This window comes from Carassius gibelio, chromosome B22 (assembly GCF_023724105.1).
Source record: "Carassius gibelio isolate Cgi1373 ecotype wild population from Czech Republic chromosome B22, carGib1.2-hapl.c, whole genome shotgun sequence".
In the NCBI taxonomy this organism is placed as follows: domain Eukaryota; kingdom Metazoa; phylum Chordata; class Actinopteri; order Cypriniformes; family Cyprinidae; genus Carassius; species Carassius gibelio.
The window spans coordinates 26,918,249-26,944,178 of record NC_068417.1 but is presented as its reverse complement, the minus strand read 5'-3'; the positions used below and the strand labels follow the sequence as shown (position 1 = coordinate 26,944,178).

The 25,930-nt window shown below is 39.2% G+C and overlaps 2 protein-coding genes across 5 annotated transcripts; both read left to right on the top strand.

Annotated features, from left to right (window-relative positions):
• Window positions 1–1,168: 1,168 nt before the first annotated feature.
• mbd3b (methyl-CpG binding domain protein 3b) lies at window positions 1,169–8,676 on the top strand. 4 transcript variants are annotated; one of them, XM_052589171.1, is made up of 8 exons: window positions 1,220–1,314; window positions 3,097–3,165; window positions 4,083–4,242; window positions 5,956–6,093; window positions 6,178–6,268; window positions 7,318–7,474; window positions 7,561–7,713; window positions 7,808–8,676. In XM_052589171.1, the coding sequence occupies exons 1-7, from the start codon at window positions 1,301–1,303 to the stop codon at window positions 7,706–7,708; spliced, it is 777 nt and encodes a 258-aa protein (XP_052445131.1). In that variant the 5' UTR covers window positions 1,220–1,300; the 3' UTR covers window positions 7,709–7,713; window positions 7,808–8,676. The 4 variants fall into 4 exon arrangements, with proteins under 4 accessions (XP_052445132.1, XP_052445131.1, XP_052445129.1 ...); XM_052589169.1 differs by having other exon boundaries at window positions 1,221–1,314; window positions 7,297–7,474; XM_052589170.1 differs by having other exon boundaries at window positions 1,248–1,314; window positions 3,100–3,165; window positions 7,297–7,474.
• Window positions 8,677–8,939: 263 nt separating this feature from the next.
• On the top strand, window positions 8,940–25,289 carry si:dkey-110c1.10 (unconventional myosin-Vb). The gene is made up of 35 exons (XM_052590184.1): window positions 8,940–9,081; window positions 9,812–9,922; window positions 10,111–10,279; window positions 10,530–10,674; window positions 10,917–11,073; window positions 11,146–11,289; window positions 11,380–11,461; window positions 11,550–11,657; window positions 11,736–11,848; window positions 11,991–12,259; window positions 12,340–12,421; window positions 13,209–13,349; window positions 13,435–13,560; window positions 13,638–13,721; window positions 13,811–13,942; window positions 14,627–14,724; window positions 14,803–14,889; window positions 14,961–15,281; window positions 15,408–15,564; window positions 16,892–17,131; window positions 18,119–18,328; window positions 18,451–18,544; window positions 18,707–18,861; window positions 19,417–19,584; window positions 19,653–19,753; window positions 19,833–19,950; window positions 20,037–20,145; window positions 20,859–20,969; window positions 21,053–21,204; window positions 22,565–22,648; window positions 22,733–22,868; window positions 22,963–23,263; window positions 23,343–23,517; window positions 24,718–24,798; window positions 24,873–25,289. The coding sequence occupies exons 1-35, from the start codon at window positions 9,055–9,057 to the stop codon at window positions 25,032–25,034; spliced, it is 4,950 nt and encodes a 1,649-aa protein (XP_052446144.1). The 5' UTR covers window positions 8,940–9,054; the 3' UTR covers window positions 25,035–25,289.
• The last annotated feature ends 641 nt before the right edge of the window (window positions 25,290–25,930 follow it).

Sequence of the window (25,930 nt, the reverse complement as noted above, 5' to 3'; positions counted from 1 at the left end):
ATGATTTGCCCATATGATCTAAGATTTCATTTCCTGGTAGTGACTTTAAGAGTCAGGAGAGATCATAAGTAAGCAGGCAGTTTACAAAGTATGGCCTTAAAATGAAAAATATACCAGTGCTCCAGCCTGCGTTTGTACAGAGATGGCCAACCAACACTCTCATACAATATGCAATGATGAATATGAAAATTGGAATTAGTTACAAATCTTAGTGCTGCATGATATACTGAATCCAGCGTTTTCAAAGAAAATTTATTTGCATGCATGTTTAAAATATCACCATAATCCAGCATGGTCATAAACGTTGTTTGTATAAGTATTTTTCTCATACTAAACGAGAAACAGCCTTTGTTTCTATAATAGAAACCCAACTTTACTCTTATTATTATTATTATTATTTATTTTTTTTTGTTAGACCCTCTATATGCTGTTTGGAGGACAAATTATCTTCTAAAAGGAAACCAACATATTTATAGACTGATACTCGTTCAATTACTTCCTCATCTAGTGTAGCAATTTGACAAGCATCTTCTGTGTTCCTTAATTTAGAAAAGCACGTCATTTTAGTTTTATCAGAGTTTAGTACAAGTCTAAACTGAATAATTATAAAAGCAAGGTTTCATGATGATGGAAAGCAGCTTTGAGGAGGCATCTTGCTTTCTCACCCATACAAAAATGTTACTATTATAACCATGGTTTCCGCCAAAAGATATTTCTCCCAGAATCCTCAAAAGATAATCCTATGCACATATATTCCATCCCGATCCCACAGGATTTTCGTATGGGATTTCCTGCAGGACCTTTAAAATCCCACAAGACGGAAACCTACTGTACAACTTCTTAAACAGGAACCTAGAGGACAAGTATCGAACTGTACTTAAAATAACTGAAGGAAATAGTTATAATACGACGATAAAATCGTACTTGGTTTTGAAAAACAAGATACAGGTTAACAGTAACTAAATCAGTAGTTACCATGGTGATTTTTTGTAGCCTACGCAACAAACAAAGCTAATTCACACAGCCTAGAACATAGAAGTAAAATGACCTGTATACTGTGTAAATACATTTTCTTCGATTAAATAATACGACGAATCTTTGATACATGAAACAAAACAAGTGTATTGTCACCATGTGGCTTATGGTTACCCGACTACCGCAGGGCTTTGTCTCGTTGTCAGCCCTAATCGGGCATAATGTCTTTCATTTGTCTCATTGAAGGGGGAGGGGAGAGAAAGTGTAGAGGAAGAGAGGGGGATTTAACATTCACAAAAAAGGCGACACCAACAGAGAATGCGAGATGGAGAAAAACGAGTAAGTATAGCCGATTTAAAACCGCAAACGTATTAAATCGCGTCTGCGTTTCTAATCCTGCTGGTTTAGGAGCTAAGCGATCGCTTTTGTTTATCTGAGTCGACTAGTCTGGGGTTTGCCGGTGCTACTAACGTTAGTTTGCGCAGTGCTTTCATCGGCGATGGTCTTAAAGAAAGAAAACGCGCATAGCGTGTGATAAACTCATTAATGTAATAGCAACACAGCGGCCTGCAGAGCTACATGCATGAACAGACCAAATTAAGTAACGTTACTCGGAAGCGTGTTTTGTGTTAACATGAAAAAAGCGAATGGTTTTGCTAAATAAACTCTTTATTCAATCTTGTTGTAACGTCGCTTGACCAGGTGCAGCATCGCTCCGCGATTGCCATTTTACCGCACGATGTTCAAAAGATACGTAATTTCCACCAACCGTAGTTCTCTATTCAGTTTTGGGATAAAGCAATGTTTGTGCATATGCCCCAGTTTTACCGGTAATGCGTTTGTTTACTTTCACAATTGGTGGAGGTTATGCAAAATATGATACTGTTTTAAGATAACAAAGAGATGCCGGGATTGCAGCATTGTCTGCAACGAAAATACGCATACATTTATTATACCACGAGTGCCGCTACAGGGTTATGACATCTGGATGATGCATGAGGCATAAGTGTAGCCTATTTTCCAAGCGGAGGAATCTTATTGAGCAGAAGTGATGAGGCCACGATACAGCGGAACGTTTTGCAAAGTGACAAAGCAACATTATTGAAAATAGGCAATGTTCTGCTACATATACGTCTTTTGTAGTTATAATTCAGTTAAACATTAGATAATAAGCATGTCAGGTATTGGACTGTCTCATGGCGCGAAAAACGCGAGTGCTGGGATTGAGGAGGGAAGCCATGTGTGTTAGGTGCGGAGTACAGAGGAGGTTTGTCATGTAAAAGTAGGCCCGGCTGTGGAGAGGATTTTGTGTGCTATATTTCAGAAGAGGGTGGGGGTGCATGTCAGTTGAGTATGTGAATCGAATGCAAATTGAAATGGCTCCTTTTCCCTCCTAATGATTCGGCTTGACCGGTTTAGAATTACAAAAAGTTATTTCACTAGTTTGTCAAAGTGAACTAAATATCAGCTGAAGGAGAGAGAGAGAAAGTGCACTAAATGTAAGTAAATGAATACATGTACAGAAAAACACCTTTGTCTGCAGTGGTAAGAATTTACAGTAAAGTAGACTTATTTTGACTTTGGTAACCAACAAGCTGTTCAAATGATGATTTAAGAAGCGAGTCAGGAATCTTATCTGTGTTGACAAGTCAGATTCGTTTGAACAAATAGTGTCTGTTGAAAGAAGTTTTATAAATTCATCAGTTCAGTTCATTTCAGAAACTTCACGATTGTTTGTATTGTCGCTCTGAATAAAACTTTTTTTTTTTCTGCCAAATTAATTTTCAAAACTTTGAAGAAATGTGTGAAATTTGCATCGTTTCATTTATGATTCACTAACCTGTTTCGGCAGAACCATTAAAAAAAACAATTTGTCAATGGCAATATGTCTAGTAATGTGTTTGTTTACATGCACTGTTTTTATGATAAATGTTTACTTTTTACACCGTTTATGGCACCTGAAGAACCAAAAATGATTCGTGTGGATCTCTATTCCATTTTTCTATACCACTGTCAACTGTTAAGTTGAACAAATGATGTCTCATGGTCTGAATAAACCTATTTTCCGAGGATTCCCAGTCAACAACATGTCATAAATAGACATGACTGTTCTTTCTTTAGCAGAGGTGAGGAAGAAGAGGAAGAACAGAGGCGAGAGAGGGGGGAGTCAGGTCGTTTGTATAGTTTGTGGTATCGTATTACTTAATTAAAAAACCATCTATGTTGTTATATGTTTGCACGCCTTGACAAGCTTGAAGAGCCATCGACTAAACCCCCCCAAAAAGTTTATCCAGAGTTGTGCATGAACTTGAAACAAGCACGAGATCTTCATGGTGTCATCATGCAGAGTATTCAGTGAACTCATCTTCGCATCACACCCGTGTCCACTAACTTTTAACAGAGGATCGTGATTTAAAGGACTGGGTTGGTTTCAGAAGCAGAACTGCAACTGCATAGTGCAGAACGTCAGCTGAGATCTAGACAAACAGGATTACTGTTATCTCAAACTATGTGAATCAAATGTAAACATTTGACAGACAAGATTGACGAGAGCTTGTTAGGGCACTTAAAAGGACGTCATCTAGTGCAAGTCTTTGAAAACCCTAGTAAACAGAGTACAGGAATGTATTCATCCATATGTTTAAAAGTGAGAGTAGATCAAGAATAGTATCTTTTTTTTCTCTGTGCGCACATACTCCTCTTAGAGCAATTATGCAATATTAAATGAAACATATTACTTTTAGATTTAATTGTACATTTAAAAAACAGGTTATTTGCATTCAAAATTCATATCAATTCATATGTGTTTAAAGCATTAAAATTACACTTTGAATGTGATTTTAATGCCGTCATAATTGTCAGTGTTGAGGGGCAGAAAGCTTTTCTAGTCCTCACAGTGTTCATGGTCTAATAACATTGTCATTTCGTCATCACAGGCTTGGGATTTATCAGTATTCTTTCCAAGTTGCATGTTATTGTTTGCGTATATGGTGTGTTAATATCCGTATGCAACTGCCGTCATCATAACCCATTCTCTTTCCAAATGTGCATCCATACCGGGTTTATCAAATGTCTGAGATGTGTCCTATTTTGCTCGCCCTCACCAGCCCCACTGGGAAGAAGTTCCGGAGCAAGCCTCAATTGGCCCGTTACCTTGGCAACTCCATGGATCTCAGCTCCTTTGATTTCCGAACAGGCAAGATGCTCATGAGCAAACTGAACAAGAACAGACAGAGACCCCGATATGACAACAATAGCCAGACTAAGGTGAGAGGACTGCAGAGGATCAAAAAATTGAACATCCATTTTAATATTCAGGAAAACATATTCATCATCCTAGATTTATAACTGCAGAGTGATTCCTTAAGAAGAAATGCGTGGCATTTAAAACAAATTACAGGAATAGTTCACCCAGAAATGAACCTTTGCCAAAGATTTACTCACCCTCAGGCCATCCTCGATGTAGATGAGTTTGTTTCTCCATCAGAACAGATTTGGAGAAATTTAGCATTACATCACTTGCTCACCAATGGACCCTCTGCATTTTGAATGGGTGCCGTCAGAATGAGAGTCTAAACAGCTGATAAAAACATCACAAGTAATCCACACCTCTCCTGTCCATCAGATAACATCCTGTGAAGCAAAAGCTGTTTATTTGTAATAACAAATCCATCCTTAAGATGCTGCTAATATCAAACCATTGTTTCCAGCTAAAATAAGAGTCTTCTATCTATATTAATGCTTTCTCCACTGAAAAGGTAATCTTGGCTGAAACAGGAGAGAAATATGCACTGTTTAAAAACCGTTCTAAAAAATATATGTTGATGTAAGAAGACAACGGGATGGGTTTTTTCACTAGAGGAAGAGTTATTATGAATTATGGACTCAAGTTTCAGCTAGAAGTGACACTTTAAAGTTAAAATGACTTTAGGGATAAGCGATACTCCACCCTAAAATTAAAATTTTGTCATTAATCACGTACCCTCATGTCGATCCAAACCCGTAAAAGCTTCATTCGTCTTCGGAACACAATTTAATATATTTTGGATGAAAACCGGGAGGCTTGTGACTGTTCTATAGACTGCCAAATAAATAACAGTGTCAAGGTCCAGAAAAGTATCAGTGATTCAACGGTAACCTTATGAAGCGACGATAATACTTTTTGTACACATAGAAAACCAAAATAGCGACTTTATTTAACAATTCCTTTCCTCTGTCTCTCCCCACATCACCGTAGAGCCATCTTGGAGAATCTGAGCAGTACGCAGGCATACGCTATACTGTGTCAGCCGCACTGCACTGATAGTGGAGAGGAACTGTTGAATAAAGTCATTTTTTTAGTTTTCTTCGTGTACAAGAAGTATTATCCTCACTTCATAATGTTACGGTTAAACCACTGATGACAGATGGACTATTCTGATGGCATCTTTCATACTTTTCTGGACCTTGACAGTGGAACTTACTCGGCAGTCTATGGGACAGTCACAAGCCTCCAGGTTTTCATCCAAAATATCTTAAATTGTCTCGAAAACAAACTGAACTTTTACGTGTTTGGAACGACATGGGGGTAAGTGATTAATGACAGAATTTTAATTTGGGGGTGGAGTATCCCTTTAATGATGGATACGTTTCGCAAAAACACACAGTTTTTCAGTTCACATGATGTTAATTGATGGACTGTAGTCGTGTGGATTACTTGCAATGCTTTTATCAGCTCTTGTTCTGACGGCTCCCACTCAAAATGCAGAGGGTCCATTGGTGAGAAAGTGATGTAATGCTAAATGCTAAAAATGTAGCTCATCTGCATTTTGGATAGCCTTAGGGCGAGTGACATGACAATCAAATTTTCATTCATTATTTCTTTAAGGCCTTTTCAAGCCAGTTTTACTGGTCAAGCTGGTCTACCTGCAACAATATCCAGGAAAAGACCAGCGATTCCCATCAAAACCAGTTTAGTAAAGTGTGTTATATATTTAACAGAGCAAACCCGACCTGAATACGTCCCTCCCAGTACGACAGACAGCCTCCATCTTCAAACAACCCGTCACAAAAGTCACCAACCACCCCAGCAACAAGGTTAAAACAGACCCACAGAAGGCCATTGACCAGCCCAGACAGGTAACACTCGTCTAGTCTAGGTTTTATTCGCAATAACAGTATTTTGTCATAGTGGCGCAATGCAAATCTACTTTTCGTCTACAGCTTTTTTGGGAGAAGAAGTTGAGTGGCCTCAATGCCTTTGACATAGCAGAGGAGTTGGTGAAAACAATGGAGCTCCCCAAAGGCTTACAAGGTACCTCCAGAGGGGCAAGATGAAGACTTTCATCTAAGTGTGTTTATTTTTATCAAGAATAAATGAAAGTCAATATTCAAGTACGTTTTGTGAAATCTGAAGAAGACGAGATAAGTAAACAAAAACCAATCGAAAGTAAGCCAGAGTAGTCTAAATAAACAACAGCAGACAAGGATCAAACAGAGGGGTATTTATACTCAAGAATTAGTTCACTAACATGAAACAGGTGGACACACTCAATTCAGTTTCAAAGACAATGTGCTAGTGTCAAAATAAAAGCACAGCAATAAAAACTCACGCACAAATTGTTTTTACAGGTGCGGGGAACTTTATAAAGAGTTTAAATTTGCTTTACAGTTTATTTGACATTTTAATTTTATTTAAAAAAAATTATTTTTAAATACATAATAATTAAGATAATTAATTAAGAATAAAGGAATTGAAATTGATTTTTATTTTATTGAAAAAAAAAAAAAAAAAAAAAAAAAAATATATATATATATATATATATAATACACTACCTTTCTAGATTTTAGTTTTTTTGATGTTTTGGAAAACAGTTTCATATGCTCACCAGGGCTGCATTTATTTGACATTAGCAATATTTTGAAATATTATTACCATTTAAATTCATTTAGTAATTTATTCCTGGGATGCAAAGCTGAATCTTCAGCAGCCATTACTGCAGTCTTCAGTGTCACACGATCCTTCGCTAATCATTTTAATATGCTGATTTGCAGCTCCAGAAGATAATGATTAATGAAGACATGATATTTCAGGATTCTTTAATGAATAGAAAGTTCAAAAGAAGGCTGTTTATTTGACAAAGGAATCGTTTCGAACATTATAAATATCGTTACTTTCACTTTTTTGTCTATTTAATGTGTTCTTGCTGAACAAAAGTATTAATTTATTTCTATTTCTTTCTTGTAACATCATAATATGACATCTAAAATATGTCAAAAAAAGATTAATTGAAAGGATGCTAATAAAATGAATGAATGTGATCATATCTGACGTCACTAAAGGAGTGGGCCCTGGCTGCACAGATAAGACCCTGCTGTCAGCTATTGCCAGTGCTCTTCACACCAGTGCGGCCCCCATCACGGGACAGCTGTCGGCCGCTGTGGAGAAGAACCCCGGCGTGTGGCTCAACACGGCTCAGCCTCTCTGCAAGGCCTTCATCGTCACAGACGAGGATATCAGGTACTTCAACCCTCTGAAAGACGCAGTGTATCACTGTGTGGAAGTTCATGCAAGTACAATGATACAGTTGAATTCAATGCTCGCAGAAAGCAAGAGGAGCTGGTGTACAGCGTGCGAAAGCGACTGGAGGAGGCTTTGATGGCTGACATGTTGGCTCACGTGGAGGAAACAACTAGTGAGGGCGACGCACTCAAACAGGAGGGGCATTGCAATGATGATAAACAGGACGTATAGCAAAGGTAAGCAAACAGTTGGAGAAAAATGGAAGCATTTCTGCTATTGCTTCCTACAGGATATAGTCACCAAAATGCCTCTTTTTTTCTTTTTTGACAGGGCACTCAATTACCTGCACATGGGTTTCCCAACACAACCAGACGCTTGTTGATCAACACACCACAATGATCTCCCGGCTTCGCTTAACATCCATCCATGTACGCCCCTTAGATGGGTCCTCCCTGAGACTGTTGGCTCGATTTTCAGGCATTTTTCCATTTCAGTTTCATTATTTTTTTTCTTTTTCAAACATTTTTCTAAAAGAAACAAAATGTTAGAAAACTTCAGCAGTTGAACTGCCTTCTGCATTAAATGTTTTTTGGAGAGGAGGTATTTGGATTTGACATGGAGATGACAATCAAGTCAAAAATACAGTCCTCTAGTTCTGGTGGGTGCTATATTTGGTCACAGCCGACCTAAACTGTCAAAGTTGATCATTCTCTGTGACTAAAAATGTTTAAAGCTCTGTCAAAAAGAGAAAGGTACATGTTTGTGCAAAAATATTTCTCATTTTCACAATATTTGACCAATTTTACTTAATCAAACTAAGGTGCAAATCAGTATTACGCTGTTTAAATTCAGTTTCAGTGTGTTGTTCTCTATGATAAACATATTAACAGTTACAAAGCGTGCAGGTACGGCTTTGTTTGACTTCAAATGTTATGTTTCCAACTCATCTGGTGCTTGTTAAACCTGTTTTTTCATTATAAGCTATTCATACTTGACACTGAAGAACATTTCCACAGTCCGAACCTGAAATTCAAATGTGAATGGTGATTCATAAAATGTGACGCGTGATTCGTATAAAGTGATGTGTAAACATCATCCTGTGTTAAGCAACTCAATTAAACATGTTACGGGGTGAAAGCTATGTTTAAACACATTTCTCAAAATAAAATCTTCTTGTGTTCCTTTCTTCAATGATCCTACAGATGTTGCACTCGACAGAATATTTATTTATGTTTCCATTTTACATTTTTACATTTATGCATTTAGCAGACACTTTTATCCAAAAGTGATTTACAGTGCATTCAGGCTATACATTTTCGTTAGTGCTATCATTTATTTTCTATCCACTTGTTTGCACTACTTTAAGCTGCTAGGATCCAGAGCTGTTTTAAATGTCCCTCTCTTACCTGAAGGATTAACTGTTAACCTACCATTACGGTTATTATGATGCCTGAATCTCTAACAGACCAAAGGGCACGGGGCCAGTCACTCGCTCCGAGACACAAATGAAAAGAACAGCTGAAGTTGTAGTGAGGTCTCCTTTTAGCTGTCAAAGTAGAAATTAACTTTCTTGCCAGATGGCAACCACAGAGCTCTACACAAAGGTAAGTGTGTATGATAACTTTTAGAAGCTATATATTTTTTGTAACTCCATTGGATGTCATGATAGATAGATAGATAGATAGATAGATAGATAGATAGATAGATAGATAGATAGATAGATAGATAGATAGATAGGTTGGTTGGTTGGTTGGTTGAGTGGTTGTTTTTATTTAGTGTTATGCATAGATAGATATATTAATAGTTTTTTTTAGTGCTTCTGCATCTGTATTATTTTCACTGTCAGAGGAGACCGGCTGGTGTTAATGTTTAATGATGCGCTGAGTGTATTTATGCTGATGGAGGAGAAAAGAGTGTCACTGGGGTGGGACCGGCGATTACTCAGGCACATGAGCCGGTTGTGTAACATACAAAATACTGAATCAATATCCTTGGTATCCATATCTTGGGACATAATCATAATCAAGTCTGTAGAATGCCATGTCCAGTCTTGCTCCTATAATGTCACCCTTCACGCACAGTTTATCTCCAACACACCTGCAATGGATATTTCTAGGAGTCCTGACGATCTCGAAAAGCTAGTTTAGGTGCACGAAGCACATTGTTCCCAATTCATTTCTGAACTGTTTTTGAGATCCTGATTTGAGAGCTTGAGTAATATCAATTACAAATTCAGCAGGGGATCAGGATCAAATACAACCATTTTTTTGGACTTCCCCCATACTGTTGATTATGATTATTATTAGTACAGTTGCTGTTTCTGTTGTCTCTCAGGGGGCATGTGTGTGGGTGCCAGACCCAGAAGCTGTGTGGGTGTCTGCCCAGCTGCTTCAAGACTACCGTCCCGGAGGCCAGCACATACGAATCCGACTCACTGATGGCAGAGTACGACACATACACACATATAATTCTGATTTGAAACCACTAACCTGTCGCACTAACCACTAATCAAACAGTGTTCGAAATGTATGAAGACAAAATGTTTTTCATAATTTTCAGGTGTATAGCCTGATATAAATTTCATTTATATAGGTACAAACCATTTATATACTATTTCATTATTTCTAAACAAGGAGATGGAGTATCCAGTGTTGCCTCCAGAGGGTCTTCCTCCTCTAGGTAACCCCGATATTTTGGAGGGAGAGAATGACCTCACAGCTCTAACCTTCCTCCATGAGCCAGCAGTACTTCATAACTTGCGTGTGCGCTTTCTCGACTACAGTAGCATTTACACTTACTGCGGTGAGTTCAATTCAACAGTAGCAAGTTTACAGCCATTGCCCAATCACCTCTATTTTAATGGGTTTAAAGTTCAAAACACAAAAATGTAAATCACCTCACTCATTGTTATATTGGCTACTGTAAAGAACATTTACCAAGCACTGGGTTTATTGAAATGTAAATTATGCACTGAAAATTATGGCATATTTTTAAAGCAGATTTATTTTAGAGATATATTAACTTTATTTGGACAACTTTTCATATTTAATAGGAATTGTGTTGGTGGCGTTAAATCCATATGAACAGCTGCCCATTTATGGAGAGGAAGTGATCGACGCTTACAGCGGCCAAGACATGGCTGATATGGAGCCGCACATTTTTTCTGTGGCTGAAGAGGCATACCGAACTATGATCAGGTCAAGAATAACCAAATAACAAGATCAGTTCACTTGCAAAGTAGTACCATGTTTTTGGACATGTACCATGGAAATACCATGGTATTCTGAGAATTACTTGAAGAGCCATTTAAATAATATTTAAATATCGAAGTATCACGGTATTACCAACACTCTACTATGACAGTACACAGCAGAGAAATTCATTCTGATTCTGAATTACATCACTTTAACTAAAACATATGGGTTTATCATTATAACAGAGAGGAGAAAAACCAATCGATCATAATCAGTGGAGAATCAGGCTCAGGTAAAACTGTATCTGCTAAGTTCACCATGCGCTACTTTGCTGTCGTGGGTGGTGCGGCCCAGCAGACCAGTGTGGAGGAGAAAGTGCTGGCATCAAATCCCATCATGGAGGTACTGAAACTCGATTTCTGACCTTTTTGGTAAAGTAGGAGGAGGCTGTTTGTAACATTTCAATCCTTGCAGGCAATTGGTAATGCAAAAACAACCAGAAACGACAACAGCAGTCGTTTTGGAAAGTATATTGAGATAGGATTTGGACGTAGAGGGGACATAATTGGGGCAAACATGAGGACCTACTTGTTGGAGAAATCAAGAGTTGTTTTTCAGGTGCTTGCTCAATCATCCAGTTTTCATATTGTTCAGATTCAGTGGCCAAGTTCTGTTATTGAGATCAATTTTGTTTCATAAAACAAACAGGCAGCTCAAGAGAGAAACTACCACATCTTCTACCAGCTTTGTGCTTCCAGGGATTTGCCAGAGTTCAGGACACTTAAACTTGGTAAAGTCTAAACCTATGTCTTGAAAACATGTTTATTTTTGTTGGACATTTTTGTTCAGTTACACTATGCCCTACTGCATCTCGCTAGATTCTACAGAGAACTTTCATTACACCAACCAAGGACAAGAGGTGCACATTTATGGCACAGATGATGCGGTTGAGCTAGAGCGGACAAGAAATGCATTTACTATTCTCGGTAAGCCAAATAAATTCCATATATTCCTCCGAAACAACACAACAGACTGTTTGCAAAACTTGTGGTTCACCCCAACAGGAGTGCAACCTGACCAGCAGATGGAGATATTTCGTATACTGGCAGCTATTCTTCATCTGGGGAATATCAACATACAAGCCAGTGGCCGTGGAGGGGACCGCAGCTACATTGATGTACAAGCACCACTTCCTATTGTTTAGCACATTTCTGAGTTAGATTTGTTGTCTGTATAGATGAAGAACAGAAGCAGTGCTAATTTGTTAACAAGTAGCATGTGCTAATATGGATATCATTTCTTATCCATCATACTGGCAGGTCAACGACCGTTCCTTGGCCATCTTTTCCAAGCTTTTAGGGGTGGAAGGTGCTCAGATGGCTCAGTGGCTATGCCACAGGCGATTGGCAGTGGGTGGGGAAATGCTTGTGAAGCCCATTACAGGTCAGCAGGCTAATGAAGCAAGGGATGCTCTGGCTAAGCATGTGTATGAGCAACTGTTCACTTGGACAGTGCAGAGGCTCAACTCATCCTTAAGAGCGCACCGGGAACAGCCCAAATCTTTCATAGGAGTTCTTGATATCTATGGGTAAGAGTTATTTTGTGTGTAACAAATGTAACATGTACATGTAGGATTGTTTGGTCAATCTCTTCTTTGATCGTTTATAGGTTTGAGACTTTTGACAGGAATAGTTTTGAGCAATTCTGTATTAACTACGCAAATGAGAAACTCCAACAGCAGTTCAACAGGGTAAGTTTCCAGATATTGGGATTGGTGTGCATGGGTGTGTAACATCTTCTTTCTAATGAAGAGTGACTTAGTCCTTGAAGGGTTGCTCCTTGAAGGGTTGCTCAACCTTAGTAGGGTGACCATACACCTCTTTCTCTTGGACATGTAGTGGCTGGGATTTCTAAATTGCCTAAAATGTCTGGTTTTTCCTATTGACATTCCAATTCCTTCTGAAACACTTGATGGGTTCCTGCACACTACTTTTCACTCATAAGGTGTGTTCAACGATGCTCAGACCGCATGAGCCATTAGAGAGCATATGCTCCTTGTGCTTTCGAATCACTCTCTGTGACATCACTCTTGATGTCATACACCGATCGGTCTGTGCAGTGCTGCTTTAATTTATACATGCCTATTATCCCCATCAAATATGAAAACAATAGGAAAACAAAGCCAAAACCTGGACACTTTTGGCAGTTTAGAAATCCTGGCCAGGACATTTCTGGGAGAAAGAGGATTAGGGTCACCCTAAACCCTAGTGTACATTGTACAACTATTCTTGGTTACACCAAGCTTTTCAGAATCATGACTAATCGTTAGCTGACCCTTACCATAACCTGCTGTCACTATGGTTCAGCTATAAGTTTTTATATTCAGACTGGTACTGGTGGAATGGCTGCAGAGTAGCCCAGTACCTGCGTGATTCTCATAGACATAAACAGAGAGAAGTAGCTCCGGCTACAATGTTCTTCTGCAAGATGCCGAGTGCAGCTTTAAGTATTTGGTATATGCTTTTTGTCCTCGTCAGCACGTGTTTCAGCTGGAGCAGGAGGAGTATCTGCGAGAGGAACTTCCCTGGAACCGTATTGAGTTCAGCGATAACCAGCCATGCATTTTGCTCATTGAAGGCCAGCTGGGCCTACTTGATCTTCTGGACGAAGAATGTAGAGTAAGGAATCTACATTTGGTAATTTGGGCTGTAGTTCCTCTTATAATGCCATCAAGGTGTATAACCCAATATCGCTCTGTTCTAGATGCCTAAAGGCTCAGATGAGAACTGGGCTCGGAAGCTTTACGACAAGCACCTGAACCACAGCCCTCACTTTCGTAAACCACGCCTGTCCAACTCTGCCTTCATCATTGTGCATTTTGCTGATATGGTCAGAAAACATAAATTCCCCAAATAATGGCGCCAAACCTTTCAGTGTTTGATATTATTGCTGGCTTTTTGAATTAGGTCCAGTACGAGTGTGACGGCTTTTTAGACAAGAACCGAGACACTGTATTTGAGGAGCCTATCAATATACTGAGAGCTAGTCAGGTATTGTTTGAATCGTTCAAGCCTCGGCTGTTGAAGAGTTTCGATTTGTACTCACTCTGCCTCCTCACGACTGCTTGTACCCTTCACAGTCAGAACTAGTTGCCGAGTTGTTTCAGAAGGAGTCAGCAGGTGGATCCCTCCCAAACTCCTCTCTTGCAAACGGAAGCATACGTTCAGGGAAGAGAGCTCAACGAGAGCACAAATTAACTGTGGGCTTTCAGGTGAGCTGCTTCTCTTGGTTCCTGCCTTAAGAAAATTCTTGATTAACCAGTCATGCTCAAGTGCATCTAATGCTGTCTGCACACTAGACGATTTTCAAATCCTAAACCATTTTAAAACCATGGGAGACCATAGCCTTATAATCCTCTGAACACACACACAAGACCAGGGGTGCCCAAACTCGGTCCTGGAGGTCCGATGTCCTGCAGAGTTTAGGTACAACCCCAATTAGACACAACTGAACCAGCTAATCAAGCTCTTACTAGGCATACTAGAAACTTCCCAGTAGGTGTGTCCGCAGGACACAGCCCCTCCAGGTCCGAGTTTGGGCACCCCTGCACTACACGATTCAACCAGACCGCACACTTGTCGATTGTAGGAACAATTTCACAGTGACATGAGATCTCACGAAGACTCACAAGATCAAACTTGACAAGAGAAGAAAAACAAATGGAGAAAAACTAAATGTTTGATATTTATAATTTGAGTTCGGAGACTCAATCGGGACGTCTCAATCAGGAGCAGTTAAATAATCATAAGCACAAACAAGCTAACAAACAAAAAATCATTTACGACAAGCCTCAAATCTAAAATTGTCTATTGTGCAGGGAGCATTATGGTACTCTTTGACTCTTAAGGTCTTAGATTCCTACCTTTTCTTACATATTCTGTCTTTGTGTGTCTAGTTTCGTCAATCCCTGCAACTTTTAATGGACACCTTGAACAGCACCACACCGCATTATGTCCGCTGCATAAAGTCCAATGACCTCAAAAAGCCATTTCTGTAAGAGAATAAATCAAATGTAATTTATGTTCACGTATATCTGAGTTTGAATAACCTTCTCTCATCTCTCTGTATAAGATTTGATCCCAAGCGAGCAGTGCAGCAATTGCGAGCATGTGGAGTCTTAGAGACTATCCGAATCAGTGCCGCAGGCTACCCCTCCAGGCAAGTACTCTTCTATAGGTCTCTCAATTCAGTTCCCTCTTCCATCCCTGACTCTCTCGTCTGTACTCCAGGTGGACGTACGAGGAATTCTACACTCGTTACCAGGTGCTGCTACGTGGTTCTGTTTCTAAAGATGATGTGCGCCGTTCCTGCCAGAGTGCCCTTCCTGATCTCATCCCTGATCCAGAGCAGTACTGCTTTGGCAAGACCAAGGTCTTCTTCCGGGCGGGACAGGTTGCAGTACTGGAGAAGCTGAGAGGGGATCGGCTGCATGCAGCAGGAGTTTTGATCCAAAGCTGGGTCAGAGGATGGCTGCAGCATAGGCATTATCAACGGCTCCGGTGGGCAACATTCATCCTGCAGCGGTACATCAGAGGAACCCTGGCCCGAAGGTGAGTTAAAGTGTTACCTAGAGGGCACTCTATGTGCTGTATGCTATTTAGGTCCTATTCTGGTTGAGTAGGTTTTTTCTAATGGGTGTTTTTTTATAATTGCATATAATGTTCCCTAACCATTAGGTTGGCGTGGAGCCTCCGTTACACACGTGCCGCTTTAATCATCCAGAAAACATACCGCATGCTGGCTGTGCGACAGCTTTATCTCACCATCAGAGAGGCCACCATCAAAATCCAGGCCTTCATCAGAGGCACTCAGGCTCGTCGGATTTATAGACAGGTAAAGTGCTACCTGTGTGTCTCGGTATAGTTACAAAAATACAAATAAAGTTACAGGTACATTTCCCAGAATGTTTGACCATACACCTAAATCCTGAAGAAAAGAAAAAAAAAAGCCAAAGATTTCCTTGATTCTAGTGTTTTGGTTTACTTTGCAATCTTGAAGTTCTAAAGGCCTGTTCATTCCAAGGACGATAACTATAAACATAATGATAAAGATATAGGCCTAGTTCTAAAAATCGTTCTCAATATTAAAGAATAGCAGAGTCCACACCACCACTATAACGATAAAGGCACAGAGAAACAATATTGTCGGAATCACTTTCAGAATGTGTACGTATTTCCAGCTGATGAACAACAAAAACAATGAAACAAAAACTCAAACTATCAGGAAAAGTAGTTGATTTGCCTGTTTTCTGAGGACTATAAGGTCTACTCTATGCTAAAAGTCTTTGTTCAGTTGCACTTTCCCTTTTCCCATCATCCACTCATAAATTATTAATATGGTTCACCTTCTGCCAGTGTTGTGTATATTGTTTTGTCATGTTCAATAACTGTGTGTTGTCAGAATACGTTTATTTCACTTTTAAAATTATAAAATTTTTACCCTTTTTTCATGCGTCAAGTGTTTGAGTCTGTAGGATTTATTTATTTATTTGGTCCATATGTGGGAAGTCGTGGCCTAATGGTTAGAGGGTTGGACTCCCAATCGAAGGGTTGTGAGTTCTAGTCTCAGGCCGGACGGAATTGTGGGTGGGGGGAGTGTATGAACAGCTCTCTCTCCACCTTCAATACCACAACTTAGGTGCCCTTGAGCAAGGCATCGAACCCCCAACTGCTCCCCGGGCGCCGCAGCATAAATGGCTGCCCACTGCTCCGGGTGTGTGCTCACAGTGTGTGTGTGTGTGTGTGTTCACTGCTCTGTGTGTGTGCATTTCGGATGGGTTAAATGCAGAGCACAAATTCTGAGTATGGGTCACCATACTTGGCTGAATGTCACTTCACTTTCACTAATGTGGTCCATATGTTGTTTTCAGTAGCATAAGAAGAATTTGCTCTCTTAGGATGTACATTTGTCATAGAATACAATAGCTCAAGTTAACATAAGGACACAATCTGATAGACTTTAAGCTTAAAAAATGTTCTTCAAATGAATCTTAACATGTATTTGATAGAACAGGGGACATTTTTGGTTATGCCAGCTTGACATTTTACCTTTACATTCAGTAAATTAGTAGTTTACAGAGTGCATATGTATGAATGTTGTTGTCTAATGTAAACACTATTACTTTACCGGTGCACTTTGTTTTATAACTGTCTCTCTCTAGATGCTGACAGAGCGGGCGGTGGTGTGCCTGCAGGCGCGGGTGAGAGGCTGGCTGGCCCGGTGCAGTTTCAGACGCGTCAGAGCTGCAGTGGTGCTCATGCAGTGCTGCGCGCGCAGGCGAGCGGCGCGGAAAGAGCTGTTGCGCCTGCGTGCTGAGGCTCGATCCGTGGAGAAATACAGAGAACTCAACAAAGGCATGGAGGTCAAACTCATGCAGCTGCAGCGCCGAGCCGACCAACAGGTGAAAGCATCGCTGTTTAGTTGGAATGTTCACAAGTCTGTAATTCCTTTATTAAAATTAACCATGGTTTTAATGTGTTTATTAATTTTTTTTTTGGTTTATTTATTTATTTTGTACCACAGTTTTACTATGTTGCATACCCTGGTTAAACTATGGTTAATGTAGCAATACCATGGTTAATTTATGGTTGCCTAAGAGAACCCCCCCCCAAAAAAAATGTATTAACTTATTTATTTAATCTTATTTAAATTACTTGTCACGATGTAAGTAATGTTCAGTGTAGGGAAAAGTTACTTTTAAAAGTAATGCATTACAATATTGTGTTACTCCCTTAAACCAAATGGCTCTTTCAGACCAAAAGTGAAATGAATGACCCTCAGGCTTAAGGAAAGATAAATTCACAAAAATTCACAAACCACAAAGAATTGTGCTGCCATTCTGGATTGGATGAGGAATGGGATGCAGGAGAAGAAAGTTCAACACTCTTAATCAAAAAAAAAAGAAAAAGAATATTTATCTATAAATCATTAATCTATAAGTCATTTTTGCTTATTAGTATGGTTGAATTGGATTGTCGAAGGTCAGTAGCAAAGACAATGGTTAAGGACAAGGATAAGTTGATTTTTTGCAGGTTTGCATTTCATGAGTAAATACATGTTGAGATTAATCTAGAACTACAGTAAGTATCATGTTTACACAGTGCACACGACGCCTCTGCACTTTCTCCCGATTTCTCTCAAAATGGGGACAGAAGAGCTGTCAGTCAATAAATGAAAAAACAAAGTAACTAGTGTTACTTATTCGAAGAAGTAACTCTGGTATTTTCCTGTAAATCTAAAAAGTAATGCGTTACTTTACTAGTTACTTCAAAAAGTAATCTGATTACGTAACTCCTGTTACTTGTAATGGATTACCTCCAACACTGGCAATATTTGAATTGTTAAATAGTGTTGTATATTGTGAATCGTCTGTGCTTTCTCCTCTCAGGCGAGAGAGAGTGCGTCTCTGAGGGAGACTCTTCAGTCCGAGCGAGAAGCTCACAGCTGTGAGCTGGAACAGCTGCGGTCCAGCCTCCTCAAGCTCCAGATCCAGCTGCAGGAGAACGCAGAGACTGCTCCTTCACTCACAGACAAACAGGAGGAGGACAGGAGGAGAGCTGAGGAGAAAGCCGCTCAAGAGATCCTCCAGCTTACACAGGTGTGACATAATAAATATGGCTAACATCAGCCACTTTATTTTCCTGAACTTTCTTTTCCTGCAAGGCAGCTGGTTCTGTTGACACATGCTAGTTTTGTTTGTATACTCCCTGTTTACTCTAGGAAATCCAAGCTCTCCGAGTTGAGAGAGGCTCTTTGGAGAAAGAGAGGGATGATCTGGCCATTCGTTTACAAGATCAGGAAAAAGCTCTGGAGGGTGAATCGTGTGTCTGCCACAGTGTCAATTGTCCCCATCTCAACTTGTGTATTGTTTAATAAATGAATGAGATGGCCGACTAAGACTGATTTGAATGGATTTCAAGGCACACAATAAATACGAAGACACTAATGAAAGTGTTTGCGTGTCTGTATGTCTCAGAGAAGTGTCAACAGACTGTGGATCATGCGGATGCATCAGTGCGAGCAGAGCTGGAAGAAGAGAGGAGGCGATACCAGAGTTTACTGAGAGAGTTCACAAGACTGGAGCAAAGATACGACAACCTGAGGGACATGAGCGTATTTACATCCAATGAGGTACATCTGTACTGAAAAAATTATCTTTCAAGACAACGTTTCAATATCACAGATTTCCGAGGCCGTGTGAATTTGGAATGCAACATCCAAAAAGAGTTGCATTTGTTTACGAAATATGAATACACAAGTACCGTATTTTCCGGACTATAAGTCGCACTTTTTTTCATAGTTTGGCGGGTCCTGCGACTTATAGTCAGGTGCGACTTATTTATCAAAATTTATTTGACATGAACCGAGATAAGTGAACCAAGAGAGAACATTACCATCTAAAGCCATGAGAGGGCGCTCTATGCTGCTCATTGCTCCTGTAGTCAACACTGAAGACATAGAGCGCCCTCTCGCGGCTGTAGATGGTAATGTTTTCTGTCGGTTCTTGGTTCTAAATAAATGCGACTTATAGTCCAGTGCGACTTATAAGTTATTTTCCTCGTCATGACGTATTTTTGGACTGATGCGACTTATACTCAGGTGCGACTTATAGTCCGAAAAATACGGTATTTAATAGTAATATTGTTAGTAGTATTAATATACATGTGAATATATGTGGGTGTTCAGCGGTCACGTGGACACAGACGAACAGATTCGGCTGTGTCTTTGGAGCCTCCTTCGCCCGTCACCACACCGTTCTCCAGCTCGCCCGTCTTCCCTTCACCCGAGGAGGTCCGGAGGATCAGCGTGACATCGCCCACCGACAGGAGACCCTGGAGAGATGAGCAACCTCTGGTTAGTGTTTCAATCCGCACTAGACATGTGTCTCTCACCGCATGCTAAATGAAAATGTTTACCTGCAGAACATCCTGATGGAGGACATGGGCGTTGCGAAGGACACCGCTGACAGAATGAAGGGGGAGGATCTCCGATACGCTTACGACGCTGTACGGGTGGCCAACAAGTCAGTTTCTTTCCGCTCACCTCACGTGCATCAGATTGATACTCTGGAATTCATAAATGACTTATGTTACATGCATCAGGTTCCTAGAGAGGCAGCTGCTGTCTCAGAGAGCGCAGTGGGAGCAGGAGATATCAGATCTCAGGATCAAACTCCAGCAGGCTCAAGACAGGGATACACCTGGAGATCCTGAGATAAATGTACCTGCTCCATTTGAGCTTACCATTTACTGATCTTTGTATTTTGTTACTTTGTCATTTTCGCTTCTTTCTGTGTGTTTACGAAGGACCTAACAGAGCTGGTGGTGGTTCGAGAGCAGGAATGCGTCCAGTTGCGACGAGAACTCAAGGAACTGAAACACACCGTGAGCCTCAGGAGAATCCTGTCTTATGCAGGTCGGTGTAGGTCCAAAACATATTTGGATGCCTAAAATACACTCTTAAAAATTGAAAGGTGATGCCATGGAGGAACCAGTTTTGGTTCCCAAAAGAACCTTTCAGTGAACACTTTTTAAAAGAGCCATTTTTACATTTGTGTGAAGAACTTTCCATTATAAGGAATGTTTTTTTTTCAATGTATGTAAAAATGTAATTTATTCCTGTAATGGAAAGCCGTATTTTCAGCATCATTACTCCAGCCTTCGGTGTCACATGATCTTTCAGAAATCACTCTGATTGGCTGCTCAAGACACATTTCATATTATTATTAATGATAAAATCAGTTTTGCTGCTTGGTATTTCTGTGGATCCCATTATAACCCCCCCCCCCCCCCAGAATTTAAAGGAAGCCCAAAATATTTTTTTTTTATTTGAAATATAAATATTTTGTATCATTATAAGCGTCTTTGCTGTCACTTTTGATCAATTGAATGTTTCCTTGCTTAATAAATGTATATATATGTTTTTCTTTAAAAATAATATAAAATAATTTTCTTCAAAATATATGAACGCCATTACAGTTTATAGTGAAACAAATCAGTTTGTTTGTATTTTAATGAAAAGTAGCACAAACGCACTTCTCAAGCAAAACATTTCAGAAAAAGAAGTTAGTTAGAAGTTTCAAATTATCATACAATAGCTATAATGTTGAAAATGTATGTAATGCTCAGGTGTGGCCGTAGCTGCGTCCCAGGACCCCCCTCAGAAGAGCCAGATGCTCACAGGACTGCTGGAGTGCAGGAAGAAAGATGAGAGCAAGCTGATCAAACACCTCATAACAGGTCAGCACCACACCACACGTGGTGTTCAGTTTTGAGACTGTAATTCCTGCGGACTGAGAGGACTGACTGTTTCTCTGCTGCAGATGTGAGGGCGGAAGGTGTCTTGTCTTTGCCCCCTGGACTGGTGGCTCGGGTTCTGTTTCTGTGTGTACGGCAGGCGGACTGCAGCGGCGATCAGACGCGGGTGAAGGGGTTCCTCAGCGCAGCTGTGAGCGCCATTAAAACAGCCCTGAAGGTGAACGATTAACATTGCTCTTTTGTTGATTTTGATTGCTTCCATTGGCCTCATTTGGATCGAAGCGTCTGCTAAATGACTAAATGTAGATCTAAATTGATTCTCAAAAATGGTAATCACAGTAATAAAGTGGAAGTGTATGAAGCCAGTGTATAAAAGATTTAATCTAAAGGGTTAGTTCACCCAAAAAATATATAAATAAATGACTCACCCTCATGTTGTTCCAAACCCGTAAGACCTTTGTTCATCTTCAGAATACAAATTAAGATATTTCTGATGAAATCCAAGAGCTTTCTGACCCTTCACAGACAGTAATACAACTGCAATGTTCCCAGGTCCAGAAACGTAGTAAGGAACACAATGCCGGGTGCTCTGGGATTTCATCAAAATATCTTAATTTGTGTTCTGAAGATGAACAAAGGCTTTAGGGTTTTGGGGCGACATGAGGGTGAGTAACTAATGACAGAACTTTCATTTTTGGGTGAACTATCCCTTTAAAAACCGAAATATGAAGCTTAGAAATGAACACATTCATTCTCAGAGTTACAATTTGTATTATTTCAGCTGTGTAGCTGATTTAATCATGTTTTTAAAATGTATAATTAGTTTGAAATTCAGAAAGAAAGTTCAAAATTAAAGAGATAGTTCACCCAAAAATGAAAAATTAACCCATAATTTACTCAAGCCATCTTAAGTCTATATGACTTTCTTCTTTCAGACGAAACTAATCAGAGTTATATTAAAAAATGTCCTGGCTCTTCCAAGTTTTATAATGGCAGTGAACAGGGGTTGAGATTTTGAAGCCCAAGAAAATGCATACATCCATTATAAAAAGTGCTCTACATGAATCCGGGGGGTTAATAAAGGCCTTCTGAAGTAAAGCGATGCATTTGTATAAGAATTTTTTTTCTTTTTAAACTTTATAAACCGTTATCTCTAGCTTCCTAGAGATTACAGTTGATAAAGTATTAAACATTCATATTTTTCATACACAAACTCATTACTTCACTTCAGAAGGCCTTTATTAACCCCTGGAACCGTATTGAGTATACTTTATGATGGATGGATGCACTTTTTTTGGACTTTAAAATCTCAACACCCATTCACCGCCATTATAAATCTTGAAAGAGCAGGACATTTGTAATATAACTCTGATTGTATTTATCTGAAATAAAGAAGTCATTAAGACCTAGGATAGCTTGAGGGTGAGTTAATCATGGGCAAATTTTAATTTTTGGGGTGAACTATCCCTTTAAGAATGCGTAAAGGCCAGAGCAAATTTTAATCTGCATCTGGGAAAGATGTTTGATGTGTATAGAGTAGATGTTAAGACATGATTGTTGTGTGATTCATGTTGTAGAAACACGGCAGTGATCTGGACGTGACGGCTGTGTGGCTGAAGAACGCTTACCTGCTCAAAGACCTGCTCCAGCAGCACTCACAGGTCACACATCTGAACGCCAGCTCTTACTTTATTTCGCACGCAGAAATAATGACTTCGGATTGAAATATGCCTCTTCTCCTGCAGGACGTGAGGGGCTCAGAGGAGCTGGTTCCTCTGGTGACGGACGTGCAGGACTCTGTCCGGGCGCTCAGCGATCTGTGTATTCAGGCCTATCAGCAGCTGCTGTCCATCTCCGAGAGTCGCCTGCAACCCATCATCGGTACAGTGATACTGACACTAAGACCTGGCAGTGTGTGTAAATATACATATATATATATTACATATATGCTTGTGTACTCTTCTCTTAACTTTAGTCCCAGCGATGCTTGAAAGTGAGACCATCCCTGGTCTGGCTGGATCCTCAGTGAAGCTGAGTGGCGGTCGTAAGCGTGCGGGATCTGACCCCCGACCTCCAGGCAGTACGGAGGGAGCGACTATGTCAGCGGTCCTGAGGGAGCTGTCGGCGCTGCACACAGCCCTGTCCCGTCAGGATCTGCCCTCGGCCCTGCAGGAGCAGGCCTTCCATCAGCTCATGTACCTGCTGGCCGCCTCCACCCTCAACAGCCTGCTGCTGCGCAAGGACATGTGCTGCTGGAACCGCGGCCTGCAGATCCGGTCAGAACCGCTCTCGCTTCGGTTACTCACACTGCTGCTCCAGTGCCTTCAACTGAATAGTTATATCCGTTTATTTTAGGTATAATGTGAGTCTGCTGGAGGAGTGGCTGCGCAGTCGTTCGCTGCAGACAGGGGGCGCTGTGACCGCGCTGGAGCCGCTAATACAGGCGGCACAGCTCCTTCAGATGAGCAAGAAGACGGAAGCTGATGGACAAGCCATGGTCCAAGCCTGCAATGAACTGTCCAACCAGCAGGTGGCGTACCTCTCATAACAGTTACATGTCAGGCAAAATCAAATCTTTTTAATTTTTTATTATTAGAAGCAAAATTATTTTTTTATTATAAAAATGTTGTATATATTTTAATGTATGAATTAAATGATATTGAATATTATTTTTTATTTTTTTTGCCTCGGTAAACCTTAGTTTATAATACATATTATACCATTTATAACCGTTGTTATAATATATTTAAAGACATATATAAAATAATACAATATACACAGCTTGTAGAAAAATACAATTTACTTTATTTACAAGTAATTTATTTTAAATCTACATATTTATAAATGTACTTCCTGTAATCATCAAATTAAATATAATATAAATGAAATTAGATATAAATTGTGTATATATAAATTATTTTATAGGTAAATGTATTATTAACAAATTATATTAAATGTTTTTTATGTGTTTATGTGTACACTACACTACAATTATATATAACATTATATAAATTGTATATGTATATATATATATATATATATATATATATATATATATATATATATATATATATATATATATATATATATATATATATATAATTGAATATGTATGAACTCAATAATATTTAATGGAATTGGATACTAGAGAATTTTTTTTTTGATAAGCCTTAGTTTATAACATATATCATTTATAACTTTCATTATATGTGTACTTATATGTGTACACATATATAATGCAATATACAATATACTTAACTTACATGAAATTACAATATACAAATATAAAAAGATATTTACAAAGCATGATCCTTTATCCTAAATTAATTTACTTTAAATACACACATTTGTAACTTTATTTTCTATAACAAAATATAAATACCATAAATAGAATCATAATTTGACTTTTATCCTAAATTAGTTTAAATATACACTTTGTAATTTTATTTTCTATTAACATTATTATAATTATATAATATAGATAGAATTATATATAATTTGTGTATATATAATTTATTATGTAAATATTTTATAGTTAAATTATTTTAAATGTTAAATCACACACACACACACACACACACACATATATATATATGTAGGAGTGTGTATGCGCATGTATATGTACAAAATTAAATTTCAGTTTTAATTTCAATACTTATATGCTAAATTATATATCCACACATATTTATGTTGGCATGCTAACTGTATTTGCATTTTAAACATGTTGCAGGTGGTGAAGATTTTAAGCCTCTACACACCTCAGAGTGACCTTGAGGAGCGAGTGACGCTCAATTTCATCCGGATCGTGCAGGTAAGAGCAAAAGCATTCAATCCTAAAACAACATCACAGCAGTGTTTGGTCCAGCAGTGACAGTTGTTTCCCAGGGGCTGCTGAAGGGGCGTTCTGAGGGGCAACCTCCACAGCTCCTGATGGACGTCAGACACGTGTTCCCCGTCACCTTCCCTTATCTGCCTCCACCGCCAGCCAGTGCCGCCCAGCTGGAGATCCCAGAGTCCCTCAAGATCTCCTTCCTGCGCAGAGTCTGAATGCGGCTGTTCCTTTGCCTCCTGAAATGCATTGCCTTTGTTCCCTTACAACATCACCTTAAAATGTTCTCTGGGCACTTTGTGTATGGCATGCTAATATTAGGCACATTTTAAAAGTAGAATCATGTTCCAAGAATTTCTCTCTCTTTCAAGAACACCCATTTGAAATGGAAAGATTTTAAACGTACATGTCAAGCTAAATAAAATACCATTCTGCCTTGATGAACCTTCAGTATATATATATATATATATATATATTTAAACATAATTTGTCATTTAAAAAAAAATATATATCTATATATAAAATATAAACTGTATTTAACAAACAACAACAACAAAATCCATTACACGTTGCATTTTTTTTAACCATTTATTGGAAGTAGAAACAAACCAAGGCTGGCATCCGTTTTACCTCCATCCCCGATAAGAACGATCATATTTAGAAAAACGAAAATTAGAAACATCTTTGTATAAAAAAATCTCTCATGCTAATAATAACTCTGTACCACTACACATCAGTAATACATATTTATATATTCACAAGCCTTCCGAAAATAGAAAATAATACCCAAAATAAATGACAAATCAAGACAACAGTTGAATATCACATCAAAGGTGCATGCTGGCACAAAGAAGAATCTTTCCCAACATGCACTGCTTCTTATTTACAGGCAAGGAGTCACTGTTTGGGTGCATGTCCAGTTACTGGGATCCGTGTGCACTTGTGTCTGCGTGTGCTTCGTCTCGTTTTACATGCTCACGACTGTATCCTGTAATATTATTATTCACAGAAAGCAACACACGGCTTTAATATCTGAAATCCTACCATCCAAATTAAAGCAGATTCTATTTTCCACTCTGCAGTCAATTCAACATTCATTAACGCCATTTCCTGC